Source organism: Oreochromis aureus, linkage group 14, assembly GCF_013358895.1.
Source record: "Oreochromis aureus strain Israel breed Guangdong linkage group 14, ZZ_aureus, whole genome shotgun sequence".
Taxonomy (NCBI): Eukaryota; Metazoa; Chordata; class Actinopteri; order Cichliformes; family Cichlidae; genus Oreochromis; species Oreochromis aureus.
The window spans coordinates 17,125,179-17,145,910 of NC_052955.1; the positions used below are offsets into that span (position 1 = coordinate 17,125,179).

At 39.8% G+C, this 20,732-nt stretch overlaps 1 protein-coding gene across 1 annotated transcript in view; it reads right to left on the reverse strand.

The window, feature by feature from the left end:
- Positions 1-20,732, reverse strand: part of LOC116323597 (protein jagged-1b) — a 65,535-nt gene that overhangs the window by 37,951 nt on the left and 6,852 nt on the right. The window contains exon 3 of the mRNA XM_031743955.2: positions 18,485-18,814. Coding sequence (XP_031599815.2) covers positions 18,485-18,814 — 330 coding nt within the window. The remainder of the gene's footprint in view (positions 1-18,484; positions 18,815-20,732) is intronic.

Here is a 20,732-nt window from a genome sequence, read left to right on the forward strand (position 1 = left end):
TGTGAATCTCCAGTTCCACCACATCTCAAAGGAGCTCTGTTGGATTGAGATTTGGTTACTGTGAGGGCCGTTTGAGTACAGTGAACTGATTGTCATGCTCAAGACCCCAGTTTGAGATTATTTGAGCTTTGTGACATGTTGTCTTTTCCTCACAGAGGCAACCAGCAGACGAATGGCTGCCTCCATGTAGTTATAAAGGGATGAACATGGGCAGCAACAATACCCAGAAAAATATCTGGTATATGCAAACCAAATCACGGGCAATAGCTACAAGTTTACAAACTTATCAACTGATTCAGACCACAGTAAACAAACTATAGGTGTAAAAATGCCCTAAGAGGCCCAAAGTGTGCCAAAAAATATCCTCCCTACCACCAGCGGTGTGAACTGTTGATACAAGACACGATGGATCTATGTTTTCACGTCATTTAGGCCAAATTCTGACACCTCAATTTGACTGTTGCAGGAGAAATTGAGACTCTTCATCACTCGGCAATATTTTCCAATCTTTTATTGTTATATTAAATAGTGAGCCCATGTGTAAATTGAACCTTTAGCCTCTTGTTCTCAGCTGATGGGTGAGAGACTCATTGTGGTCTTCTGCTGCTATAGCCCATCAACATGTTAGCTCTACTTTCCTATATATCTTTAAATTGCCAAACATTTAATAATTTATACAGATATCATTGTTATCATGTAATATTTCCATTTGTTTACCATATTAGCATTTTTTTCCATATGAGCATGCATAATAATAGATGAAAGTCATTGTGCATGCAGCATGTCCAGAGAGTGAGAAGCTGATTTCAATTTATTATTAAGGAGAAAAGTAAAAACTTTTCTTTTACAGTTTAGAGGAAAATATTAAAATTTATAATATTTATATTTGTTTTAACAGTATGTTTTAATGATTTAGATTCCATCATTATTTATATTATTTGACCCATTTGATCATCTTTTGCTGCCTTCTTTAATGATTGCTAAAAAGTAGAAGACCCGCTGAAGCACAACATATTAATATTTCCCTCATGTCCAACCTCATAAATTTCAAGTAAAGCCAGCATGCAGCAATTAAACAAATGAGCCTAAGTCTGAAAGCACATTAAAACAGACACACACAAAATAATGAGACACACTAATAATTAAACATTTGCAGGAGGAAATTGGAGGAAATTAAGTTCAATGTTTCAAACAACTTTTAATATTTAGAATCTGCCTTTGAACATGTGCTGCTTCGCCCCATCACAAGCTCCAGTAATTACTGACTCTCACACATGAACATGCTAACGGTTGTCATGACAGCAGTAGTGCACAAGCTGGATTCGATGGCCGTTAGCTCACCTGCACTATATATTAGTAGTGGTGGTAACCACAGTAACAATGCCATTACTATTCCAGCAGCACAGCTCCATGTTTGCATAATGATAAAGCGCATACAGTAGATGTGACAAACATGTTATTCCTCTTAGTGACTACAACAAAAGGCCAAAACCTGGAAGGGGACAGTGCTTCAGAGCTGCGCCCGCTTAAATGAAGCGTAAAATAAAATGTTATCTGACCACTCGAGCTCCTGACAGACACGACGGTCGAAGACTAAGCCTTCTGTCAAATATGATTATTTGTGTTATCGATTGATTCTTGACTTGAACAACAAAGAAAAGACATCACTGTGTCTGGATCAATGAGCGCACAGGAAAGCGGGAGATGTGACGGCGCGGTGGCTAATTTGTGAATTTTAAAAGTCTCTGTGGATATTATCCAGTGCTGACCGTCTCCCTGCCCTCAGGTGGAAAAGACACACACATGAGCACACACACGAAAACACAAACACACAGTACGAGACGAGGAATGAGACCCCCAGAGTGAAGCGGTCCACCCCACCCTGCTCTCATGACCCCGTCTCTATAATTACACGTCTCTGCTCTCACATTCTCGACGTCTCTCCTGTTTTTCTTCCATTGTGGATATAATTAGCTTCAGACTTTATCTTCCCCTCTTTGCCCTCACTTCTTTTCCATGTGTCCACCAGTGCTGCCCTCGTCTCCACCCCATCGTCTCCACCTAGTCTTCTATCGAACTCTTTGCCCTCCTGCGGGGGACAGAGTCCTCAGATCCTTCACTTTCCAAAAAATCACAAGTGAAAACAATATAAAAGCTTAAAAGAGTTACTGGCTGAACTTACTTTGAGCATCAAAAGTAAAAGTGACTCTTTTTTATTTATCAATTTTTTATCTACTGTCAAGTTATTTTCTTAATAAAAACCAGGTGAGTTATCTTCACTTAAATTAAACCACCGTCTGTCAGTATTGTCTGTGTCACAATGGACACATAGTCGGTTTCAAATCAAACAGTCAAGCTGTGACTGAAGTGCAGACTTTCAGCTTTAATTCAAAGTGTCTAACAAAAGCATTGCATTGACTGTTTAAGAGTTTTACAAACATACAAACCTGAAGTGTAGAATCCACATCACTACATGCGGTTTCATCGTTTGAGATTCTCTATAAGATCTTTATTAAAGCTCCTTTCAGCTGCTGCTTGTTTGTAGGTCTCTCTGCCTTCAGGTTTGTATTTAATAACTTAAAACTGTCCAACTTCACAGCCTCGAGAAACTCTTTTGCGTTTGAAATACGCTTTGGGTCATTATCCATCTGTACAGTGAAGTGCTGTCTGATTGGTTTTGCAGATTTAGCCATGTGCACTTAATTCATCCTGCTACTTCTGTTTGCAGTCACATGATCTATAAACGCTAGTGACCGAGTTCCACTCGCAGACATACGTGCTGATGGCATAACGCTGCCTCCATCTTGTTAGACAGATGCTGTGGTATGGTCTGGATCATGAGCTGTTTCTCTCCTTCTTGGTTTCTTCTGTCTAAAGAATTTTTCTCCCAACTGTGCCGGCTCGTTCAGATCATTTCTGGCAAAGTTTAACTTGGCCTTCTTGTTCGTAAGTGAAACCATTACTTTTCACTGGCTTGTAAACCTTCTGTATTCATGAAGTCATCTCTTGATTGTGATATCTAAAATCTAACTCCTCAAGAGTGTTCTTTGCTTTCCAAGACCTTTTTCTTACTGAGGAAAGAATTTGTGAATAAAAAAAGGCTGTAATTCCTAAACAGTCAGACAACCCTTTTGTTAAACTCAATGAATTCATGCTAAAAGTCTGCACTTTAGTGTGATTCTTCCATAAAGGTAACACGGTAAATTTTGAGGGCCATGATTAATAAAATGGAAATGAAGAAATGTAGTCTAATCCCTCTGGTACTGTGTGTGAAATTACAGATAATACAAAATCACAGGGCCTCCAGCGCTTTTTTAACCTTAACTGTGTGGTTGTTATTGTATCGCTTATCCTCACAAATGTATTTTAATCCAAGTAATTATCTTTAAAGGCACAGATTTCCTGAATATTGGGGGTTTCAGAGCACGCCTCTGTGTAACATATCTTAGTCTAATTTCAGTAGCTATTTAAATTGTGCAGCTTGTTGTTTTGACATTTGATAAGCAATTCACTCTTTGGTGAAATCTTACAGGCGCTCATGTGGAAGCAGCTGAAAAGGTTGGAGAAACAGTGGTGACAATTCAGTGTCATTAATGTTTTCATGTAACAACCTGACCTGTATCTGCAGATCAGATAAATGTTATGGAGTAAAAAGGCTTTTTTTTCACTCGAACATTTCACTTGAGTAAATCTACTTAGTTACTTTCCAGGATTGTCTCAGCATCTCTACTGCCTTGCCGTCTGACGTTCTCCTTCCTCTGGGGTTATTTTACTTAAACTATGTGGCTTCTTCAAAACTCGTGGAGCGGCAGAGACCTCTTGACATGTCATGTCCACATCCTCCACATCGCCCTGCCTCATCTTCATCCTGTCCTCCCACCACCCTTATGATTCTCTCAGCAGTGTGCGTAAGCGGTTACGACACACGCACCTCCACCCAAAACACCTGTGCTCCCCTCTGAGATGACCCACTAACCGCCCTCCTTCTCACTTCCTTTTTCTTCACTCAGCCTCTCCTCTGTAGAGCTGACATCAACTTTACCCTTTCGCCCATTAATCTCAACACTTTCTGCCGCCCTCCCCCTCCTCCCTCACATGCCCCATCGCAACCCAGACCCGAGCGCCCTCAGCCCCCACCCCCCACCCCCCCTAAAAAAAACCCTCCTGCTCGCCGACTTCCGTAGGAAATTACCTTGTCTAGCCGCTGCGCGCTTCACATCCACGCCTGCACTTTCAGAAAATGGCAATATGAGTGACAAAACAGGACGAGCCTGAGAGTGGGATGTCTTGTTAGTGTGTGTGTATGTGTGTATATAGTCTCAGATTTCTAGTCTTCATAAACAGTAAAAGTGTCAGAAGTGGAGATAACTCATCGTATATTTCTCATCTTTGCAGCTCTTACATTGACACTGGCTGTGGTTTTTTGTGATGTTACAGTAAAGATCACTTTTAATGAAGATTATTAAAGTAAAAAATATTACTTTAATAAACAACAACAGCAACAAAATGAGTACAGTGTACTGCACACATTATAGTCTGCATTTAGTTGTGCACTACTCTGTTAATTAATCTGTTTAATGAGAATGAAGGCAGCAGTGAGACAGTTTCAAAATAAGAGAAGCTTTTGCTCCTGTTTTGCTAAAACCACTTATACTCATTCTTCTTTGAGGGGAGCACTTTGAATTATTACACCGAGGGCTTACAATCAGTAGTTGCATTACAGTAATTACATCCACAGGTGTCTGATTAGTCCCCTCCACAGGCCTGTGGGGGCGTGCAAAGACAGTTTGAGTGACACTCTTGTGCTACACCTGTTAAGTGAGATAAATTACAGCTTCGCCACAAACCTTTTTCACGGCGGATACTTTGGCTTGGTACAGCAGAAAAAGCAGGTGGTATTTGTTTAAGTGCATTTTGGAGGGTTTACAAAGTTTCTCTTCTAGTTTAAAAAAAGCACTGTCTATTGTTGGCTTATTAACAACGAGACACCACAGAGGGCAGTGCTACATGTTCGATTTGGCAGATTTTTTTTTATGCCGGATGCTCTTCCTGACACAAACCCAAAGGGATCTGTGTCTCTTCCTGGGACTGAACAATGGAATGAACCATGGATCCAACTGTGGATTGAACCGCGAATTTGTAACTGCTATTAAATGCATTTCTCTGCACATTTGCATCCTCTCTTTATGCTATGCTACCTTTTTTTGTCAGGTTATCACAAACTGCAGATCAATGGGGTAGCATAAAACTGACAAGACTGTAATGAGTCACCTGCATGTTCGTACATACAGTGTACAGCATTTGTTCCCCCCTTACGCTTTATGCTGTACTTATGCAGACTGAATTTTGACATATTTAAAAGCGTTGCAGTCGTTTCAGATGAAAAGTGAAGGAAGAATATTGCAGCACCAGCAGTCAGGCAGAAAGAGAGAACAGGCTTATCTGATGGGACATAATGAGCATGAATTTCTTGGTTACAAGCTTTGTCCCACGATTAATCAAATTGGAGAAATTTACATGAAGCACAGATAATCTAGCTTTGCATATCCCTGAATTCATGATAAATGGTAGCATTCTGGATTCCAGTTACTCCCTATACTAGTTCCACTAATGCAAATTTAAAAAAAACACACAAATTCTGCAATTATTCATCTGACATTACACTACAGTAAAAGTGGCATGCTTCTCTGCAGCACTTATAAAACTGAGTAAAATGTAAACATGCACTACTGTTTAACCTCAGACCCAGAGCTAGATGCTGCTCAAGGTCGGTCGGCTCTCTGAAATTATTCTTCTGCCTCCTCAGATGTGGTCCTAACTCTGCCAACAAGAGCTCAAACTGCCCCACTGACATCCTGAAATATGCGGTTTTGATACAGCTTTAACTCCTGGATCAAACCATGAAATTCTCCCTGATGCTGCCTTCTTGTGAGAATCAGATGACAATCTCCATTTCTTCATGTTCTTGTTCAGACACATAAGAACCAGCTCATTATCGCTCGATATCTACTTCAGTGTTTTTTGTAGTCCCTTTGTGGGGATGAATTTTTCACATACATGTAAAGGTGTAATTAGTTCTGAATTTCTGGTCGTTTTTTCGAAGCACACTCGGTGTGTAAAGACCTTAGAGAAAGCCAACTAAGAACCAAGACCATGTTTTCATGTTAACATGTCCACTTTCAGCTTTTAACGATATATTTGATTGCTGGGACTTGTCACCAAAATCTTTCTGGAATTCTTAACATCAAGATTATTTAATTATTATGTAATGTCTCTCCTATAAGGTCAAAGTGTTATGCCCTTCAGCCTACATACCATGTAGTGACCGCCAGTTAATCACTGACTGAAAGGGAAAAGAATCTGGTGAGCAAGTGGAGTCTGCAGGTTGCTGACAGTCTCTAGCGTGAAATTGGTCACAAAGAGAAATACAGTTCTGCACTAAAAACCCCCTCAGGATTGCTTCGGTCTCTAGCAGGCTGCCACAGTTGCAAAAACTGTGCATGGATGACACCAGCTTGTCTGGAAACACTCGTCAACTACCCACCAAGCGATAATGAAAATTTGAAAAGTGCAACAAAAAGGAGAAATTCTGCCTTCAAAGTAAAAGCTGCATCTTTTGAAATGTGTTGGTTTCAGTGGCAATGCGGGGACCACTGACTGGTCTGTAGGTTGTATGACTGAGGCTGTAAATGTTCCTACATCAAGAAGATATTCCCATTCACGCGATATAAAGTAAATATAAATAACCTTCAGCTTCTCTCTTATTTCCCAAGGGGTTGCCGCACTGGATGGATCAGCACGTTTGATTTGTTTTTTACAATAGAGATCCTTCCTGTCGCAATCCTACGATTTATCCAAGCTGATATAAGGTAAATATACTGTAGGTAAGCTCATGAGACCTGAGTTTTTAGAGGCAGGGTTTAAATCACAGCAGGGATTCATGCTCAGATTCAGACATTTCACAATGCGATGCCTCAAAATATTTGTGGTTGCTGCTGTTGAGATTTGGCAACACAGGAAACCACTGAGAGAAGAGGAGGCTCTATGACAGCTGTGCTCTAACTTTATGCGCTCTGTGTAGTCTACAGGGAGCTGATGTGGTTGAACATCAGTGAAGGGGAGCGATTGCTGAAAACAAATGGTCTTCAGCGAGTAATTCTGAAGGAGACAGCGAGGGTGTGTCTGAGAGAAAGATGATGTCTGAGAAATGTTCGAGACAGATAAAAGACAAGGACAAATCGATGGCACTGAAAGGAAGCCATTTCTTATACGCTGAAAGGATAGTATACCTGCAGCCTGCTCTCAGTGACACACAATGACACATGCAGAAACAGGGACACGCCGTAATTTCACTGTGATCATGTAAATCAAGGTCCTCTTTTTCTCCTCTAATAAAGAGACTCCTACTCCCGATCCAATTTGCACACAAATGAAATCATTAAAACACGCTTCCCTCGAGACGTTTACCCCCGAGTTATTAACTTATCTCTAAAAAACACAAGCTTCAAATCCTGATGGAATTAACCTTTTTGTGTTCTCCATCTGTGTGTGTGCGCGTTGCCTCTAGGATTCACAATCTGTGTGTTCAGTTGTGTCCGTAGAAGGAGAAATGAGAAGTGTGTGTGTGTGTACAATGCACACAACAGTATCAGCGCACATGAAGGTATGCAAGGAGAGTCAATTAGGGAACAAAAGAGAGGAGAGCACAAACGACAGGCGGAGAAAGAGTGAAAGAGAAACTCCGCGGAGAAAGAAAGCTCCGACTATGCTCCTCTCCTTTGGTTTCCCTCCACTGACTTCCCTCCGCTCGGCTCCCACACAGCAGGAATGCAGGTTACGTCGCTGTCTGTGTGTCCTATTGATGTCTTGAGAGTCACCTCTGACTGGTTTCACTGGTGGAAAGTAACTAAGTATATGCATTTAATTTTCTGCCAATTGTTTCCTCTGCAGGCTTTGATTTTAATAGGAAATTATTAACAGTTAGCTTGGCTGAGCTTTAACACTTCATACGGGGGGAAACAATTAGTCAAAGGCAACAAAATCTCACTTGGGCACCTGTCAGACTCGCTAATTAACCCGCATCGCCTTGTTGGCTTAATCCGTGCATAAACACACACAAATCCAAACAATTTCTTGGTGGTTCCCAGGCAGCTGGCGGCGTCTCTAGGACAACACATCCACAACATCCACTGTTCCACTAAGATCTTAGTTTTTCAAGTCTTTTAACCTAATCATCCATACAGGTAGTTTGTCTACTTTGATACTGCTCATTTATATGAGCAAAGAGGTTTACAAAGCGCCACTTAAAGTGGGATTAAACACCCACACGGACCATTTATGTAGTAACGCAAGCTGGATTGGTGTCAGCTTCCAGTCAGTTTACCTTTTTTTTTCCGTTGATATACATCAGGCTAGTACATTTCTTTATCATGGTTGTTTTTGGATTACTGATCTGTGTGTTTAAGTCACCAAATCCAACCTTATATTAATTATAGCATCATTTTCAAACCTGTGTATATAGCAGGTTTTAGCAGTACTAGATTAAAACTCCACAAGATGGCTTTATTATAAACCAGCATTGCAAAGCCAATGACATAAACAATCAGTATGTCAATATTCTATTCACCTATTCATATGTACTCACTGAATGTTAATACAAATCGCAAATCAGCCAATCACAGGGCACCAATTCAGTGTATTTAAGAACAGAGACATGGTCAAAATGACCTGCTGAAGTCCAAACTGGGATCAGAAAGGGGAAGAAAGAGATTTAAGTAACTTTGCATAGACCAGCCTGTCTGGCACCAGGAAGCAGACTGGCTGGTCTGAGTATTTAAGAAACTGCTGATCTACTGAGATTTTCCTCCACAATCATCTCAAGTTTAGAGAGAATGGTCTGAAAAAGAAATAAAATATCCAAGAAGTGGAAATCTTCTTGGTGAAAACATCTTGTTGTTGCAAGAGGAAAATGACCAGACTGCTTTGAGTTATACAGAAGAGCATCTCTCAATGCACAACATGGAATCTTGAAGCAGAAGACCACACCAAGTGCCACTCCTGTCAGCTAAGAACAGGAAACCGCATGAGTGCACCAAAATTGGACAACAGAAGATTATAGAAACATTGCTTGGTTTGATGAGTGTTGAATATTCAGAAGGTAGTGGCAGAATTGTGCATATATAACAGAGGGTATGGCTCCAATCCCGCCTTGTATCAGTGGTTGAGGCTGGTGATGGTGGTGTAATGGTGTGGGGGGAATAATATAGCCCTAACTAAGCATAGTTTAAACACCACAAGCTACCTGAGTATTGTTGCAGACCATGTCCATCTATTTATGACCACAGTGTATCCATATTTTAATGGGTACTTCCAACAGGATAAAACACCATGCCACAAAAGCTCATGTCAACTCAAACTGGTTTCTTGAACACTGATGATGAGTTTACTGTACTTTAATGACCTCCACAGTCACCAGATTTAAATCAAATAGAGTATCTTTGGGATGTGATCACACAGGAGATTCACATCACAAACACTGATGCGACTGATGAAATGGCCCGTGATTGTATATTTTGATGTGTAGATGCAGATAATCACTATTCACATCCATAGACCATCCATTTGAAACTACTGATCAGAGACCAGTATGGATGCATGGATATAAAAATGTTTGTATAACAAATGACTTATCTGACTTCATTCTTTTAATGATTAATTGAAAACTGAAAATCTGTTAGGCTGTCTAAACTCTGTGACAATGCCACCACAGAGCTGTGGTTGAAGCAAACACTACTGTTGATGTTCAGTGTTCTGTTGACCCATCTATCTAACAGACCTCCTGTTGTAAAAACTAAACCTGAATTCTTCCTTTGTTACCATGTCATCTGAAAATGTCACATATAAGAATACAGTGGGCTGTGTGCCTTTGAATTAATTCTCTTTAACACAGATAGAGACGCACAAAGACACAAAGACAACAGATTATCATGAGAGCTGAGAGGCTGACGGGAAAGAACTTGTCACACAAGTGACAAGTGAAGATATTTGCATATGCTCGCACTTTGCATGTTGCTCTGAGCAGAGAGCCTTTGTTTTCGCCTACATGTGACCCGAGATAGCCTCGATAGCTCTTCTGATGAAGAGCCAAGTTGGATTAGACTTGTTGTGTTAAGGTGTGAGAAATTTGTTGGTGGATTAACTTCAAAACAAGGAAGTAAAAAGATATTTTCACCTCCCTCATTTTCTTTATCAAACAGTTGACAGTACACAGTGAATGGAGAGGATGAAGATTTACATCTAGAGGTGATACACTGCCAAAGCTGCCAAAACCTCACACCCTCTATTGTTTAGTTAGATCGCCTTTAGCATTGATGGCAGCACACATTCGCTATTTTATCGCTAATGCTTATGCAGACTTGCGTTCATTTTTCACAAAGATCCCATTGATGATGGGATCATGATCAGACCACTGTGTGAAGTCTTCCCCATCCCATCCTAAAGATTCTCAATAGAGTTAAATATATTCAGATGGTCAGCTGACCTGATTTTTGGGCACATAAGGTTAAAAAGCTCAAGCAGTGATATTATAACACTGCCTCCACCAGACTGTACGGTGCACAATAGGCATGACCGGTTCAACACTTCATTCGCCTTTCTCATGACCTTTTTTCTTTGCTCAAGAGCTTGAACTTTGTGCTCCAGAGCAAAAAGAAGACTCTTTTTTTCTTCCAGCTAGTCTCAATGATGGTGAGATGGTGGGTTTCTTAAGGCTACACAGCTGTTTAGACTCAGTCTGTTGGCTTCTCCATTAGTTCTACTGCAGCTTTTTTACAATTTTATGTTACCAAACATTTGACTGCTCTTTGTTCACAACCATTTGAACCATTGAAGGTGATGGTTGACTAATTTCCTTCTAGGTTTTAATAATGTGTAAAACAGTTCTTCACCCAGTTCTGATAGTTTCAACAATTTTCTTAGCTTTCTTTCTGAAACAGGGTAACACGACTATACGATATAAGCTACTCATTGCATCAGTTGTGGTTCTTAATCTGCTGCCAGCTGAAGGATACTAATCACTTCAGAAATTATCCAATGGAAGACTTAAAATTTTCTTAGTTAAAACATTCCATCTTAACACTTTGCTTGAGTTACAACACTGGTCAACACGCATTTTGTTACTGGGATTCTTTCTCTGCACTTTAAGAAATTTCAACGATGCGTTTCAGCATTTAAGAAACAAGTTTGGTGAAGAAAAGTGAAGCCAAAATTAAGGAATTTGTTTTGGTCGATCCTGAAATCTGCGAACTAATGCTTAACCATGAGTTCAAAAGGAAACTGAAGCCAAGTGAATCAGCGGCATGAAAAGCATTAGTGCAGGTTAACCAGAATTTTCTTGGCAATCACAGATCAGAGAGCTACACTGAGCTTGTGGATAACACGCTGGAAGCATCTCAGCTGATGAGCGCTAGAATGTTACCGAAGAATGGCCGTTTTTACATGTTCATCTGGACTTTTGTAGCACTGGGAAAAACTTCACCAAAATATAAAAGTAATGGAAACCCAACATCAGAGACAATTTAATCCAAGCATGATGGGTGACTACAGTTAGTTCTCGCAAAGAGAGACTAAAGTGCAGCACAAGTGCAAAAGCAAGTGTCCCAAACATATTTGAGCATTCTGACCTTGTTTTATTTGGAGCTATATTAACTCTGGTATCATCTTCTGGTTTGTTTTTAGAAGAAACACATTTAAAAAATCTGAAGGAAATAAATTTGCACTGCACAAAAAGTAAGGAAATGTGTGTCTCTTTGTTGTATCAAAGCTTCTTGGCAATAAATCTTATTCTGTTGAAAAGCCTGTTTATTTACCCTTAAGTGATGCCACGTTTTTAATGAAAATCCATTTGTGGGTTGAGCGGCAGAGCTTTTAGAATTGAGCATCTTGGCTCACGTTCTTACAGCCAGCATCAAAACAACTCATTATCTGTTAACGGTCAACATTTCTGCTATTTGTGCTCTCAGTGTGCTGCTTTTATCTCTACTCCTGATAACACAAAGAAAGACCCACATCAATGCAAACCCAAGAGATACATTTACCCTGAATGACAAGACTAAAGGCAAGAGGAAGTCGGTATTCACTAAACACACACACACTCGCAACCACATTCGTGCGCACACTCTTTGCTGAATGTGAGTTTTTCCCAGGAACATCCAGCCATAGCCTCTGGCGGTGAACCTGACCGTCAATGGGTTTTAACACTTGACATGAGGATTACAAATGGCGGGGACTTCACTCCATTCACTTTGCCCTAACAGGATTTCTGTGGCACCTATCATATCGTCTTTTGTCGCAGTTTGTTTAAAAAAAAAAGAAGAAGAAGAAAAGGCGGGCATAACCAGACCTTGATAAACTAGTTCTGAGTCACAAAGGGTCGGGAAATATTAGATTCACATCCTACATTGTCTGGTGAGTGCCGTTTTCACAGTGAATCAATACATATAGGAGACTCTCTCACCCAAGAAAATGACTTCATAGGTCTTTTGTGACGGTTTGTAAATGCGATCTATACGTCTGTCTTAAAGTTAAGAAAACTTTAGTGAATGGAGAGCTGCAGGGATGACGTATTTTTAACTGAAAGTCAGCATCACCTGGGTCCCTCAACAAAAAGCCAAACTTATTTTTGGGGAATTTTATAGAAGAAACATGCTGTGGCACATAAAAGCATGTGGTATGTGTTTTAACTGAACCAGTTAATATGCTACACTACTACTACCATTAATACACAGTAAAATTAAAATGCTAATTAATGTTAGGCTATCAACAAAACTTCAGATTTACCACCACTAAGCTCTTGTGCTTGATGTGACAACACTGAATGTCCCTGAATATAAGTGGCTCATTTAACCACTTATACTAAAGTGCCACATTTACTTACATGTTTTAAAAAACCACAGATATTATTTCAGGCAATTCCAATTTTAAAAATTTTTTTGATTTCAAGACAAAGCAAAAAGATCAGTACCTCGATTACTTAGAAAGTAGAGATTTATAACATCTGCACAACACTGAAAAAGGTGTTTCAAACCAAACTATCACAAATTAGACTCAGACTTCAGTTTCCATGTCAAAGGTCCAATTTTTTCTGGAAATGCTTCTAATGTTCTTTTAAGAAATGCCTATATTAGTAGGAACAAACAATCACTATGATTATTTTATTGGATGACTTGTCTAAATTTCCTCATTGAAACTCTTTCTGTCTCTGCGCTTGTTTGTTTCCTCTGCACCTTTAACTTTCACCGTTACGTTGGTGCATTGCTTTTCTTATTTCACTTCATGAAAACAGATTCACCAGTGAAATGAACATCAGATGAAGGCCATAAAGAAACAACCTCATATCTACGAAGTCTTTGAACTTTTCTGATCTCTGCTGAGACGCCGCAGCTAAAATATTCCAGACCGCTGAGTATCCATGCATCTAACGCCGGGGTCAAAAAAAAGCCACGTCTCTCAGGCTATCTGTAAAGTCACTGATAACCAGGAGGCAAAGCTAAACTCTGCATTTTCATTTTCAAAGACAGACTGAAAATAGCAAAGATATCCTATTTCATACTCTGTCACTCGAGGGAAAAGTCGCACTTTTCACATAATAAGCAAACGAAAAACATTAAATGTTGTTACACTATGTGACATTTTGTAAAGTTTCCTCACTGAAAAATAAGCTATTTGTCAGGAGCAGATTGACACCACTTGGTCCTTGTATACAGCTTAAGCTGTGATACCTTAGCATGGTGTAAAGACTGGATACGGGAAAAACAGCAAACCTGACTCCATTCAGACTTCAAAAGGATAGCAATGCAAACTCACTGCTATATTTCACTACTTACATCAGATTTTACACATCAAGACATTTTTTTTTAAGAAAGTGCGTTATTTATTTGATGAAAATTAATCCAAAACAAAGCAGTAGTGGTGAAAAAACCACACCGAATAGCTTATGAAACCACCTTTAGCGGCAATAACTTGAAGTAGCGGTTTTCTCTATCAGTCTGTCAGATCGTTGCTGAGGAATTTTGAACCACTTTTCTTCACAGCATTGCTTCAGTTCATTGAGGGTTGCAGGAATTTGTTTATGCAGAGCTCTCTTAAGGTCTCGTCACAGTATTTCAGTCAGGTTGAAGTCTGGACGTTGACTGGGCCATTTCAACACCTATATTCTTTATTTTTTTTCATCCATTCTGCTGTAGTTTACTGCTGTAATCATGTTGTAATCATTATCCTCTTGCATGAGTCAATTTGAGCCAAGCTTTAGCTGTGGGACAGATGGCCTACATTTGACTCTAGAGTTCATGGTCAAGGTGCCCAGGTGATGTGGCTGCAAAAAAAGCCCAAATCATCACCTTTCCACCACTCTGCTTGACAGTTATGATGAGGTTTGATATGAAATTTTCCTTCTATTATGCATTTTCTCCAAATGTGTTACTGTGCATCTTTTTAGAGATAAGAAGCTGTCTTTCTGCAGCTCTTTCAAACAAACCATGCTTATTCGGTCTTTCTCTAATTATACTGTCATGAACTTTAACATTTAACATTCTAACAGAGGCCTGCAGAGACGATGTCTTGGTGCTCACTGAATATTTTGTCTAAAGAGAAAGATATTAGTCTTCACATTGAACATGCAATGAAAAGTTGAACTATTCTCATAAAACCCTCTCAGAGAGGCTGCCTTTCAGTAAAGCTTTTACAGGTGCTCAAAAACCAATAGAAAAAGCTGATTTAGCCATAAGCCAAGAAATCATGGCGCAGACTTACAGGAGCCTAATAGCGATGAACCCCTGCAGTCATTTTTGATAGCATGATACGCAAACCAAACAAAACACAAGAAATTACAGCTACATAAACAAATGCAGACAAAAACACAGGAGCATATTTCCCTGAAGAGATTAGTGTGAGAAATGAAGACTGCACATGTGAGCGGAGGGCAGGGGACAGAAAGAGCTCACCTTTCCTCATAATGACTTTGCTCACCTGTTCATCCCCTCACCTGGGGCAGGGGGATCACTCTACCTCCCTCACCCACCACCCACTACCCTCCACCTCCCAGAGATGGCCAGATAAAGCAGGCCTTTCAGTTGAAAATGCTCTAAGGTTGCCACAGAGTGTCCCGGCTCTCTCTCCCCTGAAGCCCAGCCCGCCCTGCGGCCCGGCCCTGAAACTGATCCAGGTAAAGCTTTCTGACGGAGAACTTTCTCACACTCGTACCTGCCAGTCACGCACTTCCCCGGTGAAAAGTGTGACACGCGCAGTAGATATACAGCGCACACACGAAAACTCACACAAAAGCAAACTATACACAGATAAGGGAAGATAATTGGCTCTGGGACAGGGAGTCTCACAGGTAAATGGACTGATACTAATCAAGAAAAAGAAACCTAAACCAAAGCTGTGTAACATTCCTCTGTGTGTGTGTGTACTTAGATTGTTGCAGGGACATAAAACTGTTTTCAGTCACGGTGCAGGAACAATAACCAAGTCCCCATAACATAAATCAATTAATTTCAGTATGAAGGGTTAGTTTTCAGGTTTAGCGTAAGTCTCCGGGAAATTAATGTGAGTCAAAGTGACGTCCTCTGAAGTGAAGGAGATACAGCTGTGTGTGTGCCACTGCAGACATATTAGCAGTGTGTGTGTGTGTGTGTGTGTGTGTGTGTGTGTGTGTGTCTGTTTCTGAAGCCTCACCTGGGGGTTTTGTGCTACATAACAAACATTATTACGACATAATATGATTATGGCTTAGAAGCGTGAGGTCTTTGACTGCCATTTCTGTAATTCTTTCATTATGAGAAACAAGTCGACCATGCTGGGAGCGATCAAAGACAAAGAAAGGGTAACAGGAAATACTGCAGGAGCATTTCTTCAGTGCAAGAAACAAACAAAACCTCTTCAAATCCACAGGAAAATTCTATGTGTCCTTGCCAAGACATTTTGAACAGATTCTCTTAGCTCTGGTTTCACTGATAAACAAGCATTAAATGTGAGAATAAAGTACAGTAAAGGAGTGACTAATGAGCACCCACATGGACTAATGGATTCTTAGAAAATGCGTTGATGGGAAGAGATAAGTGCTATGCCTAATTACTATATTTGTGTTACACTGTGATTAAACCTTTTTACTCTCCTGTCATTTTAAGAGTCACATGACACATGTTGACCCCACTTGCTGTTTTATTCCAACAGCTGCACCCTCCCCCGAACCTCTGAAAAAGCTAACACTTGAAAGGTAATTACTTTTCAAATGTTTTTTTTTTATTTTTACCTAAATAATCAATTGCTTATGCTATTAGCAGTTACCACAACAGAGCCTCCACTGTGTTTTACAGATGCCTCACTGTTGTACCTCTTTCCTGACCGCATCTTTAAATTTTGACAATGATTTGAGACTAAAGTTTCACTCCATAAGAAAATGAACCAAAAACCAGAAATTGGAAAAAAAAAATGTTTCTGGCTGCAAGTAACAAAGTACCTAAAGATCCAATTTACATTTAAAAGGTTTCTGTTATGTGTGCACACAACAATAGTCCATCCCTTAAGTTAGGTGCCCTTTTTTTGCTTGAATGACTTATAGCTGAATGTTAATCGGTTCAACAATCAAAAACATTCCTCATAAAACGGTCAGGTAGAAGGATTGGTCTGAAAATCAGAGAAAAAGGCAGCCAATGTCCAAAGAAAAGCTTTGAACCTTTAGAAAGGCTGAGGAACTACTTCTCAAGACCACCGCGAAAAAAAGTTACAAGAAAAGTCTGGCTCCTTGGAAGCATAAAGAAATGAGGGTTGGCGCCATAGTTTTGCATAGTGCTTTACATACATACAGCACATGTAAATGATATAATAGACAGAAATACAAATTTTTTAAAGAGGCGTCTGTGAGCGCACAAATTTGTGGCCTTTTTTAGCCTTATTGGGGAAACAAAAATTAAATGGAGAAACAGGGATAGATGGAGCACTGGAGGAGGAAGAAAGAGAGTTAGATTGAATAATCAATTGACCACACTTGCCTTCTGTTGTGCTAATTGCAGATTAATTGTTCTGCTCTTTAAAGAGGACAAAAGACACAAGTAGTTCAATATGAGCTGAAGAAACCTCCAGAAAGAGCAAAAGTTGTAACATAAGGAACAGAAAGTTTTAAAGATGTGGAGGTGTGAAGTGACGGAAAAAACATTGGAATGGAGTGAAAAGCAAACCAAACAAGTAACCAAGTTTAGGCAGTCTGTGCTCACCTTCTTGGTTTAGGCACACAAAGTTTCAGTTCCAGTGTATGAAGCCAGTCAACATATATCGGATATATTAAATTATGGTGACAATGTTGGTAATTGTCATTTTTGCACTGACAGTTACCAACGTAATTACCACACTAATGGCCACCAGACTAATGGCTAGTGTGGTGGCCATTAGTGTAGTGGCAATGTTGGAGGCCGTTACATTTTGACACCAGTTTAATGATAAATGCTCTGCATTCATTTTGTGCTTTTCTAGGTTTTCTTCCAGTCTTACTGATTACCCGGAGTGCTTCACCAGCTGTATTTCTCAGTGATTGCATTTGGAATAAAGCTCAGAGACTGAGCAGGACCTCGTATGCTGCACAGTTAAATGCAGCGGTCTGGGTTAGTCTCTGACCTGAGGCCCTTTGCTGCATCCCTTCCCCTCACTCTCCTTTCTCCACTTCACTGTACTGTCTAATAAAGGTAAAAAGGCCCACAAAACTGTGGATGAATGAAATGCACACTAGCAGAATGCAGTAAGTCGCCAAGGGCCACTACAGGATTGCAGGAAGAACTTTAAGATGATCATATACTAAATACAAAAAATAGCCATTCAGCTGTCAAACGGCCTCATTGTATTCAAGCAGTCTTCAAGTCTAACTGTGGACTTTCCCGTAAAGCCTACATTCACACAGCACTTTTTTCTGCGCCTTTATGTACTTTCTGCCACACTGACACGGATGCATCAGAGGCAATTTGGGGTTGATAGTCACACTCATTCTGAACCACAGATGCGCCACTCTCATTTTTAGGTTTGTGTGTTTTTACTCATAAACCAAAGATCACAAATATCCAAAAATTATAATCATGGGCAACAAGAATATCTGTGTCAAACACTGTCAAATATTTTCATTTCAATCTTTTAATAACCCTTTAACAGCTTAGACCAGGTCTTCTTGGGTCCGTCTGGAAGATGTAAGATGTGTGATTTCACCAGGAAGATTATCTTTCTTTCATGAGCAAATTAGGAAATTCTGTGTTGTCCATATTGTAATCCTCTAGTAGAAAAATATGTTGTGCTTATTGTGATACAAAAACATGTGGGTGTGAAGCTCTGAGTGTCATCGTTATTCTCCTCTAGCCTCAGATTGAGTGTATTGTTTCCCACTTGAAGCTTAGCCTGTTCCCTTGGTAACCATACTGCTAACCATCACTGCCCCTGTACTTACCGGCCAGGCGTACTGGAAAGGAATGACAATGTGTCCATTACTCCCATCCTCTCCTCCTCCCCCCCTGTCGTGTCCTCTGTGGTGGAACAACTGGGAGTTTCCACCCAGGATACCCGTACTGCCGGTACCGAAGGTGCAGGTTCCAGTTGCGGCGACCCGGGCCTGGTACTCCTTGAGGCAGGCCTGGAAGAAAGTGTCACATTGGTCCCTGGCAGAGCAGTGCTGTGCTCCGCTGGCCTGGAGATCACAGCATTCTCCTGTTTGCAGACGTCCATGTGGGTTCTGAAAGTGTCGGATCTGAAGCTCAAACATCCCAACCGCACAGACAGCCTGAATCCAGAGAGAGCAGAGAGGAGAGTAAAGGAGAGAATTACATTAATATATTATCAAACTTGCACAGTTAAGTCCATTCTCACCCACTGTAGTGATGGAAGATCACCAAGTAATGACAGGTGATTTACATTTAACAGGCCATGTTAGGTTGTGTAAAAATTCACTTGCTTCAAGTTCTGCTTAAAAATGTCTCATTAGGACAGAAAGTGAAATAAGGTAATTGCAAAAGCTTTTAAGTTATAAGAGGAGTTATTTTATCTTTTTATCTTTTTAAAAATCAAACGATGTTTAAATTACAGTTGGTGCAAAGTTAGAAACCAATTAATCTTAAAAAATGGACCGCAATCCTTTCCAGAAAGATACAAGAGAAGCCTCTGATGAGCTGTAACATTAGAGACGTTATAAGAGAGAGACAGGGCAATCAAAGAAACCTTAACTGAAATCTGTGGGAGAACTCTACCTCAGGAAAGATGGTGGTGCAAGTTTAACATCCAGGGGGAAAAAAAGCTAATTTCAGCTGAATGTCAGTAAACCTTTCAGGTGTTAGGTTTTAGATTTTACTGCTGATTATATGCATCCAGTTTTATGTCTCAGTGACTAATGATTTACCTTACATAGCACTTCAAAATACCTGCCCAAATACATGCACTGAGGTGTCTGAAGATGGCTGCTGAATGGTGAGGTTTCTGGTTCCTGGAAAACTAAGAATGTAAGTGCATGAAAATTAACACTTCTTATCCTACAGACCAGGATTTAACAGGATTTCACAATTATTTGTGTCTAAAAAGTCTTGTGTTTTTTCTTAAAATCCTAGACTGAACCTAAGAAAAAACTAGCATCAACTAGACAAAAACAGGTAGCCTACTTTACTGACGCTATCTCATTAGCAATGACAAACAGAGATTACCTTGGACAACTTGAAATACTGTCCTTTTTTTCTTGTTTAAAATATTTGTCACATACATATTTATATATACCTTAAAGTTATCCTAATTAGGTATTTCAGGCAACTTGCAAACATTTTTTGTATTGTTCTAATATATATTTATTAAAAATTACACTTGATTTTTGGCCATTTTGTTCACCCACAGTATTGAAAATGGTAATAACTATCAAGCATTTTCCTGGGTATCAGTCTAAAGTTTGTAATTCCATTATCATGACAGCCTTAGTGCAGACGATAGAGTGCAATATCAATTTACCCACATAATACGAAAAAGCAAATGCAAGTGTATTTCACAGAATGTCAAACTATTCCTCTAACTGCAATATTTAATATTTATAAAGACTCACTTTAAGGGCTAGAATATTTCTGAAACTGAACAATTACCCTTACACAAGTAACCAGGTTCACCAGATAATTTGCTTCTATGTCCGTCCTCCCCTTATTGCAGCAAAAAGAGGCTGAGTTTGGACAGAAATAACAGATTTGCACTATGACACTCAAATCTTGATCAAATCAGACAGCAGGAGAGAATTCAATCACTTCCACTGACAGTTCAGTTGAGCAAGACAAGATGATTGAAAGAGATTTTTCATGTTAAAGTTTATTATGTGATTCCACCAGTTTATAACATATAAGCAAAAGACGTCCTTCTCACTGTCAGTCACTTGAGCTTGATTTATGCATTTCATCCGTAGTTATTTAATAGTTTAGATATTAATTTACATGATAGAGGTTGACTAACTCAAACACCATCATATAGTTAAAATAAACAAAAATGTGCAATGAAACTTTGAGAGACGGATATCATGTTTCCTCTAATGTACTGTCTCAGTGCCTCTGGGAATCAGCAGCGGCCTGCATGTCTCCTCTCTACCATCTGTTTATCAGTATGTACAAGACAACAGTGTTCAAAAAGCAAGCAACAGAGAGAGAAAAGGGGGGGGAAAGACATGATGACATAACTTTGAT